At 36.1% G+C, this 18,881-nt stretch overlaps 1 protein-coding gene across 2 annotated transcripts in view; it reads left to right on the top strand.

The window, feature by feature from the left end:
• The window catches only part of B3GLCT (beta 3-glucosyltransferase), a 133,322-nt gene that overhangs the window by 67,387 nt on the left and 47,054 nt on the right, over nucleotides 1-18,881 (top strand). For both annotated transcript variants that reach the window (XM_051986498.1, XM_051986499.1), the window contains exons 5-6: nucleotides 4,879-4,955; nucleotides 9,285-9,396. In XM_051986498.1, coding sequence (XP_051842458.1) covers nucleotides 4,879-4,955; nucleotides 9,285-9,396 — 189 coding nt within the window. The remainder of the gene's footprint in view (nucleotides 1-4,878; nucleotides 4,956-9,284; nucleotides 9,397-18,881) is intronic.

Raw genomic sequence — 18,881 nt, 5'->3', positions numbered from 1 at the left:
AACAAATGTACAAAAACTTCCTCCCCAAACCAATGGCACATTCTCCCCTTTGTCCTTGAGTAATAAGAGGCTCAGACTTAAACAGATTGCTTCAAGCTATTTGATTAACCAAATTCATCTCCAAAACCATATACATACTAGAACAGTAGCTCCTTTTTTGTAGGACATAGTCTCAGTGAGCTAATTTACTACTAGACTGGGTCAAGCCAATCATTTCTCAGGTTTGTGCTGGTATCTCAGGGTCAGTGACTGGTATTTAAAAGCAGCATGTGATTAGCAGTCCAAAGAGAAATCATGAAAACTTAATTCTATATGTATTCTAAGCTCTTGGGGGGAAAAATCTGAGTGTATGATAAAAGCCAAATTAATAATTGTTGCTTAGTTTTAAAGGTTGGTACAAGTGTGAGGTGCTAATAAAGCTCTTTTTAAATTCTTTTCATTTTTTGAATTCCTTTCTAAAAATATAAAATTTGGAGTTTTTTGATCGATTTGACTTCTTTCTACTATTTCAAATTTAAAATATATAAAATCTTTATATCCTATATAAGTATACCAGCCAGGTATATGGGCAGCTAGGTAGTTTGGAACCAGTTAGACTCATCTTCCTACAGTCACCTGTGTGCACAGAGAGGAGGAAGTGTGTTTCATTACCTGTGTTCTCAAACTTTTTGTGATGTAATTATTAAGAAAGTTTGCTATGCAGTGTCTCTACTGGACCTGTATCTCAAAGAGATCATAGAAAAGGAAAAAGGATCCACATGTGCAAAAATGTAGCAGCCCTTTTTGTAGTGGCAAGAAACTGGAAACTGAGTGGATGCCCATTAGTTGGAGAATGGCTGAATAAATTGTGGTATATTAATGTAATGGAATATTATTGTTCTGTAAGAAACAATCAGCAGGATGACTTCAGAAAGGACTGGAGAGACTTACATGAACTTATGCTAAATGATGTGAGTAGAACCAGGAGAAAACACTACACAACCACAAAAACATAGTGTGCTGATCAACTCTCAGACTTAGTTCTTAGCAATACAGTGGTCCAAGACAATTCCAATAGACTGGTAATGGAAACATAAAGACTGAGTACAGATCAAAATAGAGTATTTTCACTTTTTAGTTGTTTTTTATTTCTTGAGATTTTTTTCCCCTTTTGTTCTGAATTTTCTTTAACAATATGATTAATATGGAAATTAGTTTAAAATAATTGAACATACATAACCTGTATCAGATTGCTTAAGATCTTGGAGAGGGGGAGGGAAAAGGAGGAAGAAAAATTTGGAACTCAAAATCATAAAAATAAATGCTGAAAACTATCTTTACATATAATTGGGAAAAAAAAATAAAATGCTATTAAGTAGCATGGGGAAAAGATACTTTTCTAATGGTCTGAGATACTCTGGTACTTCTTATAGTTGTTTGGACTCAAGTTCTTGAAGGCTTATGGGGCCCATATTCTGTAAAGTACTACTAAGTTCCTTCTAAAATAACTTCTATAAGAGATGTTACTTCCTGACTCAAAATATCTCTAATGTTTTCCCCTTGCTCCTAGGTTAAGATATACATTTGCTGTTGTTCAATCATTTCCAACTTTTTATGACCTTATTTGTGGTTTTCTTGGTGAAGATACTGGAGTGATTTGCCATTTTCTTCTCCAGATCATTTTACAATTAAGGAAACTGAGGGAAACAGGGTTAAGAGATTTCCTTAGGTTCACATAGCTAGTAAGTATCAGAGGGCAGATTTGAACTCAGGAAGATGTTTTTTCCACTCCAAATCCAGTAACCTATCCAATATATCACCTAATTGCTCTTAACATAGACATTAAGCTTGGCATTTAAAACTCTCATGATTTGGCTTTACTTGATCTTGCTATTCTTATTTCATATCATTTCCTTTTACCACAGCCATTCTAGATATCACACTATTCTCTAAGTTCAATATTCCTTCTACCTTTGTATATTTGCTCAAGTTCTATCTCTTAGGAAGAGAACCTTTTTTTTTTTTAAACCACATATTTGCATGAGTAAGCATTTTCACTTTATTCTTCTTTTAAATCAAAACACAGAAATAAACTCAGGGAAGCACCAGATTGAAGACCATCTTTGTTTGACCTTGAGACAAGTATTGTAAATCTTTGTTCAAATAAAGCAATGCAACATTGCAATGAAATTGATTACATTATGTAAAACCTCTTACAAGTTGTAACTTATTTCATTGAAATATTATTATTTGATAAAATTTGTAAAATAAAGAAATTTAATATGAACTTTGACATCTGATGGTAAGCATATAAGATCTTGCTGGATTGCTTCATTTAATTCTTATAGAATGTCCCACATAAAATATTTATTATTTTTAAATTTTATATTTACACTTTTCATAATTTTAGATAGTATAAAATTTTATATTCTTTAATTTTTATTATATGAAATGTATATTTTATATTGGGCTTTTGAGAGGAAGGTTTTTTTTTTTTAAGTTTTGTAAAAAACATTTAGATAATAAACTAAAAGTTTATGATGAGTAGAATAATTACCCTGTGGTTTATAGTCTCTACAATTGTTCACAACAGTTTTTTTTAAGTGTTGTTATACTTGGAATAAAGTTGGAATAAAAAGTGTTAGGGACCATTGTTCTAATGCTATCAGCTTGAGTACTCATTCCAGTATATTATTTTCAATATCAGTTGTTAGTTAATATTTCTTCCATATCATCAATACCATTGGGTAGTATTCCATTATCAGTTTAATTGGATAATATCAATTATCTTTTAAAAGAGATAGTTACTGAAAAGACATTGTGAAAACAAAAGTACAAAAACTTCCCCCAAACCAATGACACATTCTCCCATCTGTCCCTGAGGGATAGGGGACTCAAAATTAAACAGATTTCTTCAAGGTATTTGCCTCATCAAGTTCATCTGCCAAACCATATACATACTGGAGCAATAGCTCCTTTTCTGCAGGACATAGTGTCTCAATGGGCTGATCTGCTACTAGGTTGAGTCAAGCCAATCATTTCTCAGGACTGTGTTGGTATCCCAGGGTCAGGGACTAGTAAGCACTCTATTCATGTCCCTCAGTAAAGAGCATAAGATGCTAGTGCTGTCTCTCTTTCCTCCCTTGGAGGCTTATAGTCTACATTAAGATAAATAAGTACTAAGGAATGGTTTTTTTACAGAACTTAAAGACACCTGGGGAAGCCAAGAGGTATTGGTGAAAAAGAAAAATGTATCAGACATGAAAGACAATTTTAATTCCAGAACAAAAAAATCAGCATCGGTAATTCACAGAATACATAGAAAGGAATAAAATTTAAGAAATCTGGAAAAGTGGGAAATGCCAAGTTATAGAGGACTTTAAAATCCAAACACAAGATTTTCTAATTGATTCTGGAAATAATATAAAGTCACTGGAATTTCTCAAAAAGGGAGGTTAAGATATGGTCAGACCTGAATTTCAGGAAAATCAATTTGATACTTGATTGGAGAGAGGATTGATTGAGTAGGAAGGGACTTGAGACTCAAGGGAGACCTACCAGCAGACTATTGCAAGAGTCCAGATGCACCAGAGAGGTTTTAATATTAGAAGGGAGAATGGAGCTATTACTAAGGTATAAATGAAAGGACTTGGTGCCTTTTGAATATAGGGTAGGTAAGAGAAAGTGGGGAATGGAGAATAATACTAGGTTGGGAGTCTAGGAATAGGAAACTTATGGTACTTTTGTAGTAGTAGGAAAATCTTCTGCAGGAAAAGAGAAGAGTGTGACAAAGAATTGGTTCATTTCTTTCTTTTTTTTTCCTTTTTGGTTCATCTTAATCTTTGACTACTTTGATGTTAATTTGTGCAGCTATGTTGAAGTAACTTCTATGTAGAACAAAGAAACAAGCTTCATTTATTTTTAAATTTCCAACTTTATTAGTCAACCTTTTCTTCAGAAAATAATTCAAAGTATACAACTTGCAAGGTTGAATTGATGATACCAGTAGTTCTGTAATGATGATGTGCTTGGCAAAATTGGATGTTTATCATTTCATTTTCCTGTCTATGATGATTAGGAGAATATGTTTTTATATCTTGTATAAAACTTGTAATAAAGCATATTGAGAGGGCAGAAAAAAATGCCAGTAATGAAAAACTAAATCTTTCCATTGTTCCTCTAGCAAGTTTTATAACACAAACATTTTTATTCTTTCTATAGTTACTTAAGGTAGGGGAAAATAGTGTTATGTTCTCAAAAAGAATGCCATTTAATTAAATATTAATGAAGTTAAAATGTATCTATATTCTTTTCACTAGAAGTGTGTGTTTCTTGAAAACAATTACAGTTTCTCTATCAATGGATCATATTTAGAAATACATAAAGCATAAACCCCCTATATTGTCTCCAGATCTGCTCACTCTGAATATTTATATTGATTTATTAGCCTAAAAAGTGAATTTATACTATTTTTTCTTATGTACATATGCTTATAGAATACCATGAGCTTTCTCTTCCTTTAAAGAAGGAATCCTCTTCGTAGAATTAATTCTTTTCTAGCTATAACCCTTGGGAACACCTATATACATCTGAGGCTCTTCCTTTTTCTCAGTTCTGTCTTACATTCTAGTTTAGGAAAATCATCAAAAGTTTCTCTTGGAAAAGCTTAGTTAATGTTTCATTGCCCAGATGGAGGGAATAATGCACATTTGACTGGAGAATGCTCATTTCCTATAGACTCTAAGGAGAAGAAAAAGGACCTTGACCAAACTTTAACATTAAAATCACCTGTTAGTGTTTAAGTTAAGTGGCTATTTAATATTGTAATAGTCATGTGTTTTGACTTATTTCTCTCTCTTGTTTATTTATTCATTGATTTTACTTTATTGGGTGTTTTAGGAGCTCCCCAGAGTTCTTCTTGTTCATCTGCTGGATAAGCATGACGGAGCATGGACCATACTTCCTTTATTACCTCAGTATGTATGAAAATTTTTTTCTGAATTACTGATAACCCTACCAGAATTTGCTTCTGTTACTTAGTTTTTCTTGTCAGAAAGTTGCTGGGTGTTTTTCCAACTTTCAGAATTGGTGACTTAGGGAAGTGAGGGTGAAGTGGGTTGGGTCCCTTTAAGAAATTATATTTTCTATTGCTCTGTGATTTTTTTCAGATTCCCAGCCCCTCTTGGTTGAGGCATATTCTCCCCAGACAAATTGTCTTTCCAGGATGCCAGAACCTTTGATTCAATTACAAATCCTGGTCAAAAGGCATCCCATTGAATTCCAATAGGAGATATGGGCTCTCCCAGCCCCCACTGGGTCTGAGCCAACTTGGACTGTCCCAGCCCCCACTAGTTCTGATCTGCTCGAACTGTCCCAGCCTCCACTAGGACATTCAATTTAAAAGAGCCAAACTAAAACCCTTTCTTTGCAGAGGTTCCAAATATGCCATGCTATGCTAGGCTAGGCTATGCCATGCTATGCCAAGGAGTCTCTGTCCACTGGAATACTCTTTCCAGTGCCATCCTCTCTTTTATCCTTACCTTTTTCCTAACCAGACTTTTTGCTTCTGTCAGTATTTCTAACCTTACTTCCAATCCCCATAATAAAACTCTTTTCTCAATCTATGTTTTCGGGTCTGTAAATTCCTTTACAGAGCATCTCCACGCCACCAGAAGGGAGTCCCCAAAACTCCCTACCCTTGCACGGAATGCCAAGGGGTTGCAGGGAAGCCAAACATCTCCATTTGGTTCCTTGAACCCTGAACCTGCCACTAGAACATATCATTTAACTCCCTGACTACCAGGAACCCTAATCTCATTTTGGTTCCTTAAATCTAGACCTTATCATATTTTGGTTCCCTCACTGGGAACCCAAAAAAACTAGACATCATTTGGCCACCAAACAGAAACCCAAAACTCTGGACACTCAGAACCACTTTGGGTTTTAAGCTGTTGGAGCAGCATTCTCCTCGGGGAGATTATCTGCATTTTCCTCCTTTTGTCTCACTATCTCTAAAGGTAGTGGGCATCCAGACTGGATCTGGGCTATGGGCAGTATTCTCCCGGGGAGAAGAGTATCTGTATTTTCTGGCAAAAGGTTGTCACATTCTATTTCTAGAGATAGCGGGACCAGGAAATTTTCCAGAACTCTGGACAAGATAAAAGACTTTTTTCCCCCCCCCTATTCTGCAGTGGATACCCAGGCCACCAGGGTCAGGCTTAGGTGATTGTTAGAGCTTTACGCTGGTGCACAATTCTTTCTTAGGGGATGTCCTATGCGAATTGCTGTGGACTTACAAAAGGCCTCCTTTTGCCTCACTCTCTGTCCCCTAAAGACATCTAGACACACAAGAGATGCTGCAAGAATTTGGGAAAACTACCTGTCCACAATCTAGAAATACCGCTGCCTCTAAAATCTTTCCTTGAGCAGAGATACTTGGCTTGAGGAAACTCTCCCTGTCCAGCCCCTCCAGAGACAAAGGCCCTTCCTTTGCATCTCAAGGCACTTCTAAATTCTTTTTTCTCTCACCAGAAAGCCCTGCCCTCAGGCAGGAGACACTAGAGGAAGTATCTCTTTAACACTCCCCCCCAGACCAAGGAGACACATGGCCGTTCTGGGGACCCCTCTCAGGGGTCTTTGATCTGTTCTGGGAGATAAATGGAGAAACTTAAGAAAAGCTATACTTGAGTCCTTCTCCCACTCCACTGTTACATACACTGGGGTCTCTAATGATCAGCCAGGAGGAGAAAGGTCACTGAACTGGGGTGAGCTTGGAGAGGGCGGGAGGAGTGTCTCCTTCAGGTCTTGCTATCCCAGCAAGATTTGGGGGTTTGATCAGCTCCCCCTCCCTCAAGTTCTAGTGTGGAATCAACAGAGGAGCCCTCGCTAGAGGTAAGAACATTGCATTTCTTTCTCCCCCACTCTTGCCCAGCACCTCTGGCCTTTCCTCCCCCTCCCCCATGGAGTGGGGATCGCAGAGGACCTCAAGGTCTGTTTCAGACCTCTCCCATATGGCTTGATAACCTGCCGTTTAAATGCTCCTATCCTGTCCCCTTATTGAGGTACTATTCAGTGGGGAGATTGGGACTCAATCTTATCTTCTCAAATCTCCGGAAAAGTTTCCTACCAACTTTTAAACTAATGGACTAACCTGGACAAGCGGGCCACGCCCCTCCCAGAACCTTTGTCTGGCTCTTAAAGGAGCCGCAGCTTCCAGCCCTCTCAGGAAGCAAGCTCGTCCCATACATTTTAAAATAGGACTTGGTTTCCCTGATTTCTATCTATCCTGCCTTAGAATAGTGCCTCCTGTCAACAGCCTTTTACAAAGACAAGGGATTCCAAACTGCTCTCTGGTTTGTTTTTTTTTTTTTTTTCCTCCCCTAGTGTCAGGGCACTTGCTTAAAGTGCCACTTCCTCAGTTCCTTGTGGAAAGATGAATAGCCTAGCTGTGGAAAGCAGGTTATGTCCTTTCTCTCTCTCTTTCTCCTACCCAACTTGACAGGTGGGAACTTCTCACTCCTAATTTTCTCAATCCCCAGAAATTTTGCTCTTTGCATATTCTCTCCTATTTTCCGGGATTGGCATTCTATGCCCCTGCCAGCAATTAAAGGCTTTTTTCTAAGTTCCAACCCTGGCCAGGTTGAAGCTTCAGGAAAGACCTTTGGTATGATAAGATGGGGAATAAAATTCCAAAGCAAATTTAATTAAATTTTTAAAAGAGTGAAGATAGCTTCTTTCTTTCTTTTCTATACTCATTCTCTCACTGCAGCAGGAAATGAGGAGTTAGAGGGAGAGACTGAAACTATTTGAAAACTCCTTAACGACTTTCAATTTGGTAAACACCTTTAAAGGAAAAGAGGTCTTTCCTGTTGCCTTTTCACTAGCTTGCAGAATTCACTTGCGGGGATTCCTGTGGTGTCTCTCTCTAGACTTGTTCTCTGTTCTATAGCTGGTCCCTGATTGCTCTGTTGTGCCACAGTTCTCTTTTACTGCCTCAGTTTCCCTAACTGATCTCTATCTTGCCTCAGTTTCTCTGGTATTGCAGCTCAAGGAGCATTTTGTTGCTCTCCTTCTCTAGAGAAGGATGAGGAGCTATAGAATCTGGGTACTGTCTAGAGTCAGGCAAGGAACTGTTCAATGGAGAACACTAAAGTGTTTTTTTTTTTTTTCTCTAGAAGTCAAGGATTTCAGTCTTTCTAGTGACAGCTGATTTCCCATTTGGTGACCGTTCATAAGGTTATTTTTTTCCCAGTAAGCCTCCATACCACCCTTCTTAGGGGGAGAGGAGAGAAGACAGCTCGAATTCCCCAGGGCACACACATGGAGCTGTCTGGAGCCTTGCACTCATGCAGATTTGTCTCTTCGAAGACACTTGGACAGACAAACTTCCGTGAGTTGACAAATAGCCCTCTTACTGAGGAGAGCTTTTGTCACATTTTTCTGTCTCTCTGGGGACACCTAGAGCAGACGAGAGCTATAGAATTGGGAAAGCTTGGGGCTTGGGACCTGTTTTCCTATGCCTAAAGACTCATCTTTAGGCTGTCTCTTAAGGCAGAAAAATACCTCAACCTCAAAATTTGAACACTGATTAGATTAGCTGAATTCCAATCTCCCTCCAACCACCAACTCTCTGGAGCCCTTGAAAGGAGTCTTCTTTATATCTTAAAAGTGTGATCTTAAAGTGCCTTCTTTTTCTTTCAAATCCTGGGACAAGCCTGGATCTCCTATTGGAATTCAAAGGGATGCTTTTTGACCAGGATTTTCAAAGGTTCTGGCATCCTGGAAAGACAACTTGTCTGGGGAGGATATGCCTCAGCCAGGAGGGGCTGGGAATCTGAAAGGAATCACAGATTAATAGGAAATACAGTTTCTTAAAGGGACCACAACATGCTTCAAGGAGACAGGGAATTTAAGCCTTGGAAATTTTATTGTTTCTCATTGCATTAAAACCATATTTGTTGAAGTTTGATTTTGAATAAAAAGAGAATATTTAAATTAAAAACACAATTTACTTCAAAGATAAACAAATGAATTCCCCAATTGAGTATGTGAACATTCTGTTATCTGCCTTCTGAGAGGTTTTTTTTTTTTTTTTTTTTTTTTTTTATGGGAAAAGTGAGTTTGAAGGGCCAATAGGATAAAATTCTCTTTGTACCATTGTCTAAGGAAAGGAAAATCATGTGGAAAAAAATAAGGCTCTATTATTACTGTAATCTTCCATTTTTTTTTATTTCCTGCTCACAACTTTGTGGCTTTGTGACAAATTCAATTTGAAGTAGAACTTATTGTAAACTATTTCTTCTTAGTTTTTCCACATCATTTAGCAGAAACTCATCTTGGGTTTTCTTCTGTGAAGAAGAAACAAGGATACACATTCCAAAGCTCTTAGAAACTCTGCGAAGATATGACCCATCTAAGGTAAAGGAAAATTGAAATGCTAATATTAAGCCTTCAAGGGAAAATCTTAAAGAGGGTTTAGTATTGATTAAAAGGAATGGAAAGCTAGTAAATAACACTTCTAAATGATTATTCCAAGTAGTAAAAAATTGGAAATAGCCCAGAGGCTGTGTTGTTAGGATTTCTTTGTAAAGAACTTCCAATTTGAACATTTTCTTTTATGGTTTTATGGCTTACAAAATGAGAGCTCTGATATGGTACTTCTTTTTTTTAATGAAAGGGATATTAAAATATATTAGCAATTTGGAAGGGTTAGACAAATGCAGTGATTCACAGTTAAGAAATTATCTACTTTATATATAACGTTAAGTGGATTATTTCAGTGCTCAACAATAGCTTGAGTTCCATTAACTTTATAATTTTTACTTCTTTTTTGGGGGTGTGTGTGTGTGGATATATTCTTCTCAGCAGATAGTTTTGATTGACAGCATTAAATTAACTTCCAAGGGTTTGGAGTTAGGAAGACCTAAGTTGGAATTTAGTCTCAGATATTTAACTCTATGACAATGGGCAAGTCAATTAACTTCTCATACTCTTACTTTCTCCATCTATAAATGGAAATTACAATCATACCTACTTTAAGTATTATTGTGAGGATTAAAAGGAATTAATATTTGTAAAAGCATTTTGCATACCTAAAAGCTATATAATAGTTAACATTTGTATAGCACAGTTCTTAATGATAGGGAATACTTAATAAAAGTTTCTTTATTCAGTCATTTAAGGCTTGCAAAGTTCTTTCTCCTTATCTCCTTTCATATTAGCTATAATCATTATCATTATTGTTATTATTCCCTATCTTGATCTTAATTAAGATCTCTGGAACCATACTCAGCTGTCTTTAAGTCACCACTAACCTGTGGAGATCTTTCTGGAAACAACTAGAATGGGTATGGATCAGTGGGACTTCACTCAGACAAAACTGACTTGGACATTCTTTGGAAATGATGAAAATACGGAATTGAATTAACCTTGTTGAGACATTTTAAACTGGCTTCTCATCTCTGTTCCTCATTTCTCCAGACCACACACTATAATCTAGTCATATTTAATTATATCAAGAGAAGTAGGAGGATTTTTTTTTTTTTTTTTTTGCCTGATGGCATTTTATAGGGCTTTGCACCTTTGTTATAGAAATCTTAACTAGAAATATCTTAGGGACTGATGATTCGGGGCAGATTCATCAGTATAACAAAACCCAGCATTTTGAATCTGGAAGCTTTGGGATCATTCAATTTATCTTTCATTATCATTCTTCTAATTTTAGTATCTTGTGCCTCTTAGTCAATCCATATTTGCTGAATTAACTTGGTAATTGTAATTAACTTGGTAATAATGAGGGAGTTGGATGAGCAAGCTGCCCATTCTATTTTTTAAAAATTAAATTTATTTTATTTTAATATGTAGAATAAAGCAAGCATTTCCATAACATAGTATAATAAAAAGATGATTGTGTATGAAACTGCAAATCTATTATGTTTAACTTGTTATTTCTTTTAAATACATAATAAAGTTATCATGGAAATTTCTTTTTTTTCTCCCCTCCCCCAACCATGGCTAGCTACCATTAGACACAAATATGTATATATGTGTGAAATCATTCTATGTGTACTTCTATTTATCAGTTCGTTCTTTAAATACAGATAGAATTTCTTCATGTGTTCTTTGTAGTTAATTTGGGTATTTGTAGTAGTCAAAATGCCTAAATTATTCAGTTGTTCTTAAAACAACTTTTACTGTTTTTTACTGTATGCAATGTTCTCTTGGTTTTGCTTTTTATTGCGCTTCATTATTTTGTATAAGTATTGTATTGTATATGTATATTGTATTGTATTGTATAAGTATATGTATTTCTAAGATTGTTGAACTCATCATTTCTTACAATACAGTAGTATTCCATCATGGTCATGTACTACAACTTGTTCAGCCATTCCCCAATTGATGGGCATCCCCCCATTTTTTTCTATTTCCATTTTTTTGCTATCATAAAGACAGTATAAATATTTTTAGAACATATAGGTTCTTTGCCTTTTCCCCTAGTCATCTTTGGAAATAGATCTAGTAGTAGTAGTAGTAATTTCTGGGTCAGAAGGTATAGAGAATTTAATAATTCCTTGGGTATAATGCCAGCTTGCACTCCAAAATGGTTGGATTAGTTCAAAATTCCACCAGCAGTGAATTAGTACCTCAATTTTTCCACATGTCCTTCAGTCATTTTAGCCAATTTGATAGGTATAAAATTATCTCCATTCTAACAATGACTTACTCAAGAAGGAGAAAAATCACCAACTTATCTTGGCAAGGATTTTTAGACCAATCAACCAGCAGTTATGAATCCCATGAATTGATCTCATTTGAATTTTCCCTTCATATTTCTATTGGACTGGAACCATTTACCTTATTTTGTACACTAATAATAATTTGGTTGCTATTTTTCAATCATGTCTGACTCTTTATGACCCAATGGACTTTTTGTGAATGGGGTTTTCTTGGCAAGGATACTGGTGTGATTTTCCATTTTCTTCTCTTGCTCATTTTACAAATGAGGAAACTGAGGCAAACAGGGTTAAGTGACTTGTCCAGAGTCACACAGCTAGTATTCTGAGTACTAACCAGAACCAGTTACCTTTTTTTTTTTTTTTACACCATAACAATAATAACTAATCATTATATAGTGCTCACTATGTGCTGAGTACTTTATAATTATCTCATTTGATTCCTGTTACATCCCTAGGAGGGAGGTACTATTATTATCCCCATTTTTCAAATAAGGAAATTGTGGCAAACAGATTGTCTTGCCCAGGGTCACATGACTAGTGAGTATTAGAGGGCTGATTTGAACTCAGGTCTTCTGACTCCAGATGTAGTACTCTATCTACTGTAAAGTTCCAGGCATTATGCTAGGCTCTGGGAATATAGAGGTGAAAATTAAACAGCCCCTGCTCTCTAGAAGCTTACATTCTATCAGTGGATACATGTACATAAATAAGTATATACAAACTAAATATTGGTATTTTGAGGGAAGAGGCTTTCATTCTTCCTTCCATGAAAGATAGTCTTTCTTTGTAATGTTCTAGTTAGCTTTCTGGACGTATTGGAAGCAGCCTTGTTTTCAGCAGAATGATCATCACGAGAATAGCCAGGGATAAAGTCCAAAAATCTTTATTGTCTCTTTCAGTCTGTCTCCTTGCGTGGGGTCTGGGCTAGCTTTCTGGAGGCCTTCAGACCCTTGGTCTCAGTGAAGAAAGCAGGAGAGCTACCATCACGGTCTCTGTCTTAAAGTCTCTCTGAGTCTCCGAGAGCTTGAGCTCCAGCCTCTGGTCCTCTGTCTTCTCCAAGTCTGTGGAGTTTGTCCCAGTTTATATGCTCTATTACAATTACATACATCATTACAGTATCCTGAGTATAAAGGCCATTAAGCGAGCAGTACAATTATCTGGGACAAGACCTGACAAGATATATACCTTCTATACAAATGCACAAATTAATGTATGCTGTGAAACCATCCCAGAGTGGCAGATTTTATTGGCCATGGCTCCAAATTTTGCACATGGATCTCCATTAAAGATAACCAGACTACTGCATAATTGGCAATGGATTTTTGAAAAGAAGGTTTCTAAGGTTCCTCTTGAAGGACCAACCATCTTTACAGACGCAGCCAAACAAAATATTTGTGCTGTATACTCTCATGATCTAACCGTAAAAAGAGTAGTCAGAACTCCTTTTCAGTCCACTCAGCAGAACGAATTATATGCGATCATGCTAGCTCTCACTTATTACCCAGGCTATATAATAGTTAACATTTGTATAGCACAGTTCGTAATGATAGGGAATACTTAATAAAGGTTTCTTTATTCAGTCATTTAAGGCTTGCAAAGTTCTTTCTCCTTATCTCCTTTCATATTAGCTATAATCATTATCATTATTGTTATTATTCCCTATCTTGATCTTAATTAAGATCTCTGGAACCATACTCAGCTGTCTTTAAGTCACCACTAACCTGTGGAGATCTTTCTGGAAACAACTAGAATGGGTATGGATCAGTGGGACTTCACTCAGACAAAACTGACTTGGACATTCTTTGGAAATGATGAAAATACGGAATTGAATTAACCTTGTTGAGACATTTTAAACTGGCTTCTCATCTCTGTTCCTCATTTCTCCAGACCACACACTATAATCTAGTCATATTTAATTATATCAAGAGAAGTAGGAGGATTTTTTTTTTTTTTTTTTTGCCTGATGGCATTTTATAGGGCTTTGCACCTTTGTTATAGAAATCTTAACTAGAAATATCTTAGGGACTGATGATTCGGGGCAGATTCATCAGTATAACAAAACCCAGCATTTTGAATCTGGAAGCTTTGGGATCATTCAATTTATCTTTCATTATCATTCTTCTAATTTTAGTATCTTGTGCCTCTTAGTCAATCCATATTTGCTGAATTAACTTGGTAATTGTAATTAACTTGGTAATAATGAGGGAGTTGGATGAGCAAGCTGCCCATTCTATTTTTTAAAAATTAAATTTATTTTATTTTAATATGTAGAATAAAGCAAGCATTTCCATAACATAGTATAATAAAAAGATGATTGTGTATGAAACTGCAAATCTATTATGTTTAACTTGTTATTTCTTTTAAATACATAATAAAGTTATCATGGAAATTTCTTTTTTTTCTCCCCTCCCCCAACCATGGCTAGCTACCATTAGACACAAATATGTATATATGTGTGAAATCATTCTATGTGTACTTCTATTTATCAGTTCGTTCTTTAAATACAGATAGAATTTCTTCATGTGTTCTTTGTAGTTAATTTGGGTATTTGTAGTAGTCAAAATGCCTAAATTATTCAGTTGTTCTTAAAACAACTTTTACTGTTTTTTACTGTATGCAATGTTCTCTTGGTTTTGCTTTTTATTGCGCTTCATTATTTTGTATAAGTATTGTATTGTATATGTATATTGTATTGTATTGTATAAGTATATGTATTTCTAAGATTGTTGAACTCATCATTTCTTACAATACAGTAGTATTCCATCATGGTCATGTACTACAACTTGTTCAGCCATTCCCCAATTGATGGGCATCCCCCCATTTTTTCTATTTCCATTTTTTTGCTATCATAAAGACAGTATAAATATTTTTAGAACATATAGGTTCTTTGCCTTTTCCCCTAGTCATCTTTGGAAATAGATCTAGTAGTAGTAGTAGTAATTTCTGGGTCAGAAGGTATAGAGAATTTAATAATTCCTTGGGTATAATGCCAGCTTGCACTCCAAAATGGTTGGATTAGTTCAAAATTCCACCAGCAGTGAATTAGTACCTCAATTTTTCCACATGTCCTTCAGTCATTTTAGCCAATTTGATAGGTATAAAATTATCTCCATTCTAACAATGACTTACTCAAGAAGGAGAAAAATCACCAACTTATCTTGGCAAGGATTTTTAGACCAATCAACCAGCAGTTATGAATCCCATGAATTGATCTCATTTGAATTTTCCCTTCATATTTCTATTGGACTGGAACCATTTACCTTATTTTGTACACTAATAATAATTTGGTTGCTATTTTTCAATCATGTCTGACTCTTTATGACCCAATGGACTTTTTGTGAATGGGGTTTTCTTGGCAAGGATACTGGTGTGATTTTCCATTTTCTTCTCTTGCTCATTTTACAAATGAGGAAACTGAGGCAAACAGGGTTAAGTGACTTGTCCAGAGTCACACAGCTAGTATTCTGAGTACTAACCAGAACCAGTTACCTTTTTTTTTTTTTTGCCTGATGGCATTTTATAGGGCTTTGCACCTTTGTTATAGAAATCTTAACTAGAAATATCTTAGGGACTGATGATTCGGGGCAGATTCATCAGTATAACAAAACCCAGCATTTTGAATCTGGAAGCTTTGGGATCATTCAATTTATCTTTCATTATCATTCTTCTAATTTTAGTATCTTGTGCCTCTTAGTCAATCCATATTTGCTGAATTAACTTGGTAATTGTAATTAACTTGGTAATTGTAATTAACTTGGTAATTGTAATTAACTTGGTAATTGTAATTAACTTGGTAATAATGAGGGAGTTGGATGAGCAAGCTGCCCATTCTATTTTTTAAAAATTAAATTTATTTTATTTTAATATGTAGAATAAAGCAAGCATTTCCATAACATAGTATAATAAAAAGATGATTGTGTATGAAACTGCAAATCTATTATGTTTAACTTGTTATTTCTTTTAAATACATAATAAAGTTATCATGGAAATTTCTTTTTTTTCTCCCCTCCCCCAACCATGGCTAGCTACCATTAGACACAAATATGTATATATGTGTGAAATCATTCTATGTGTACTTCTATTTATCAGTTCGTTCTTTAAATACAGATAGAATTTCTTCATGTGTTCTTTGTAGTTAATTTGGGTATTTGTAGTAGTCAAAATGCCTAAATTATTCAGTTGTTCTTAAAACAACTTTTACTGTTTTTTACTGTATGCAATGTTCTCTTGGTTTTGCTTTTTATTGCGCTTCATTATTTTGTATAAGTATTGTATTGTATAAGTATATGTATTTCTAAGATTGTTGAACTCATCATTTCTTACAATACAGTAGTATTCCATCATGGTCATGTACTACAACTTGTTCAGCCATTCCCCAATTGATGGGCATCCCCCCATTTTTTTCTATTTCCATTTTTTTGCTATCATAAAGACAGTATAAATATTTTTAGAACATATAGGTTCTTTGCCTTTTCCCCTAGTCATCTTTGGAAATAGATCTAGTAGTAGTAGTAATTTCTGGGTCAGAAGGTATAGAGAATTTAATAATTCCTTGGGTATAATGCCAGCTTGCACTCCAAAATGGTTGGATTAGTTCAAAATTCCACCAGCAGTGAATTAGTACCTCAATTTTTCCACATGTCCTTCAGTCATTTTAGCCAATTTGATAGGTATAAAATTATCTCCATTCTAACAATGACTTACTCAAGAAGGAGAAAAATCACCAACTTATCTTGGCAAGGATTTTTAGACCAATCAACCAGCAGTTATGAATCCCATGAATTGATCTCATTTGAATTTTCCCTTCATATTTCTATTGGACTGGAACCATTTACCTTATTTTGTACACTAATAATAATTTGGTTGCTATTTTTCAATCATGTCTGACTCTTTATGACCCAATGGACTTTTTGTGAATGGGGTTTTCTTGGCAAGGATACTGGTGTGATTTTCCATTTTCTTCTCTTGCTCATTTTACAAATGAGGAAACTGAGGCAAACAGGGTTAAGTGACTTGTCCAGAGTCACACAGCTAGTATTCTGAGTACTAACCAGAACCAGTTACCTTTTTTTTTTTTTACACCATAACAATAATAACTAATCATTATATAGTGCTCACTATGTGCTGAGTACTTTATAATTATCTCATTTGATTCCTGTTACATCCCTAGGAGGGAGGTACTATTATTATCCCCATTTTTCAAATAAGGAAATTGTGGCAAACAGATTGTCTTGCCCAGGGTCACATGACTAGTGAGTATTAGAGGGCTGATTTGAACTCAGGTCTTCTGACTCCAGATGTAGTACTCTATCTACTGTAAAGTTCCAGGCATTATGCTAGGCTCTGGGAATATAGAGGTGAAAATTAAACAGCCCCTGCTCTCTAGAAGCTTACATTCTATCAGTGGATACATGTACATAAATAAGTATATACAAACTAAATATTGGTATTTTGAGGGAAGAGGCTTTCATTCTTCCTTCCATGAAAGATAGTCTTTCTTTGTAATGTTCTAGTTAGCTTTCTGGACGTATTGGAAGCAGCCTTGTTTTCAGCAGAATGATCATCACGAGAATAGCCAGGGATAAAGTCCAAAAATCTTTATTGTCTCTTTCAGTCTGTCTCCTTGCGTGGGGTCTGGGCTAGCTTTCTGGAGGCCTTCAGACCCTTGGTCTCAGTGAAGAAAGCAGGAGAGCTACCATCACGGTCTCTGTCTTAAAGTCTCTCTGAGTCTCCGAGAGCTTGAGCTCCAGCCTCTGGTCCTCTGTCTTCTCCAAGTCTGTGGAGTTTGTCCCAGTTTATATGCTCTATTACAATTACATACATCATTACAGTATCCTGAGTATAAAGGCCATTAAGCGAGCAGTACAATTATCTGGGACAAGACCTGACAAGATATATACCTTCTATACAAATGCACAAATTAATGTATGCTGTGAAACCATCCCAGAGTGGCAGATTTTATTGGCCATGGCTCCAAATTTTGCACATGGATCTCCATTAAAGATAACCAGACTACTGCATAATTGGCAATGGATTTTTGAAAAGAAGGTTTCTAAGGTTCCTCTTGAAGGACCAACCATCTTTACAGACGCAGCCAAACAAAATATTTGTGCTGTATACTCTCATGATCTAACCGTAAAAAGAGTAGTCAGAACTCCTTTTCAGTCCACTCAGCAGAACGAATTATATGCGATCATGCTAGCTCTCACTTATTACCCAGGCGACATAAATATAATATCTGATTCAGCCTATTCAGTAGGTGTGGTACAAAGAATTGCCACAGCCCAAATGAAATTTGCAGCTTCTAATATATATCAGCTCTTTAAGGAACTTCAAGAGCAAGTGAGAAAGCATCCAGGAAAGATTTATATCCTGCATGTCCATTCACATAGTGGACTTCCAGGTCCTATTTTTGATGGAAATTCAAAGGCAGATAGCCTTTTAACTATGTTGGCCAGTACGCCTTTATTTCAGGAGGCCCAGGAATCCCATTCTAAATACCATCAGGCTGCTCGAGCTTTGCGTTTACAGTTTGGGATTACAAAAGAAGAAGCTAGGAGCATAGTGAAAAGCTGTACAGCTTGCCTTCCCTTCCACGCTCCTACACTGCCTCCAGGGAAGAACCCTCGTGGTTTGAGACCTAATGAAATCTGGCAAATGGATGTGACTCATTATAATCTTTTGGTCGTCTGTCTTTTATCCACGTTGTGGTAGACACCTTTTCAGGATTCACTTTTGCCATACCAGCAGCAAAAGAGACAGCCCGAGTGGTCACTGAATTCCTCATTCAAGCATTCGCAATTATGGGTGTGCCACAAGAAATAAAAACAGATAATGGACGGCATATACCTCCAAGCATTTTGAACACTTTTGTGCACAGTATAAGATTCTACACACTACTGGCATACCCTTCAATCCTCAAGGTCAAGCAATAGTAGAAAGAAGAAACAGAGACATTAAGACACTCCTCCAAAAACAAAAGAAAGGGGGAGATGTTGGAATCCTTACTACTGCTAAGTAATTAGAGTTGATCTAATCTTACAAGAAGTTGTTTTGGCCAGAACCTGAAACAAGGTACTAAGTAGAACTAATCAAGACAAGGCTTGTGTTCCCACCTTTACTCAAAGTCCACACCTTAAAGCTCTTTGGGCCAGAGAGCACTATGGG

This window comes from Antechinus flavipes, chromosome 3 (genome assembly GCF_016432865.1).
Source record: "Antechinus flavipes isolate AdamAnt ecotype Samford, QLD, Australia chromosome 3, AdamAnt_v2, whole genome shotgun sequence".
Classification (NCBI taxonomy): Eukaryota; Metazoa; Chordata; class Mammalia; order Dasyuromorphia; family Dasyuridae; genus Antechinus; species Antechinus flavipes.
The sequence above is the reverse complement of the archived record's forward strand: the minus strand, read 5'-3'. Positions and strand labels throughout refer to the sequence as shown.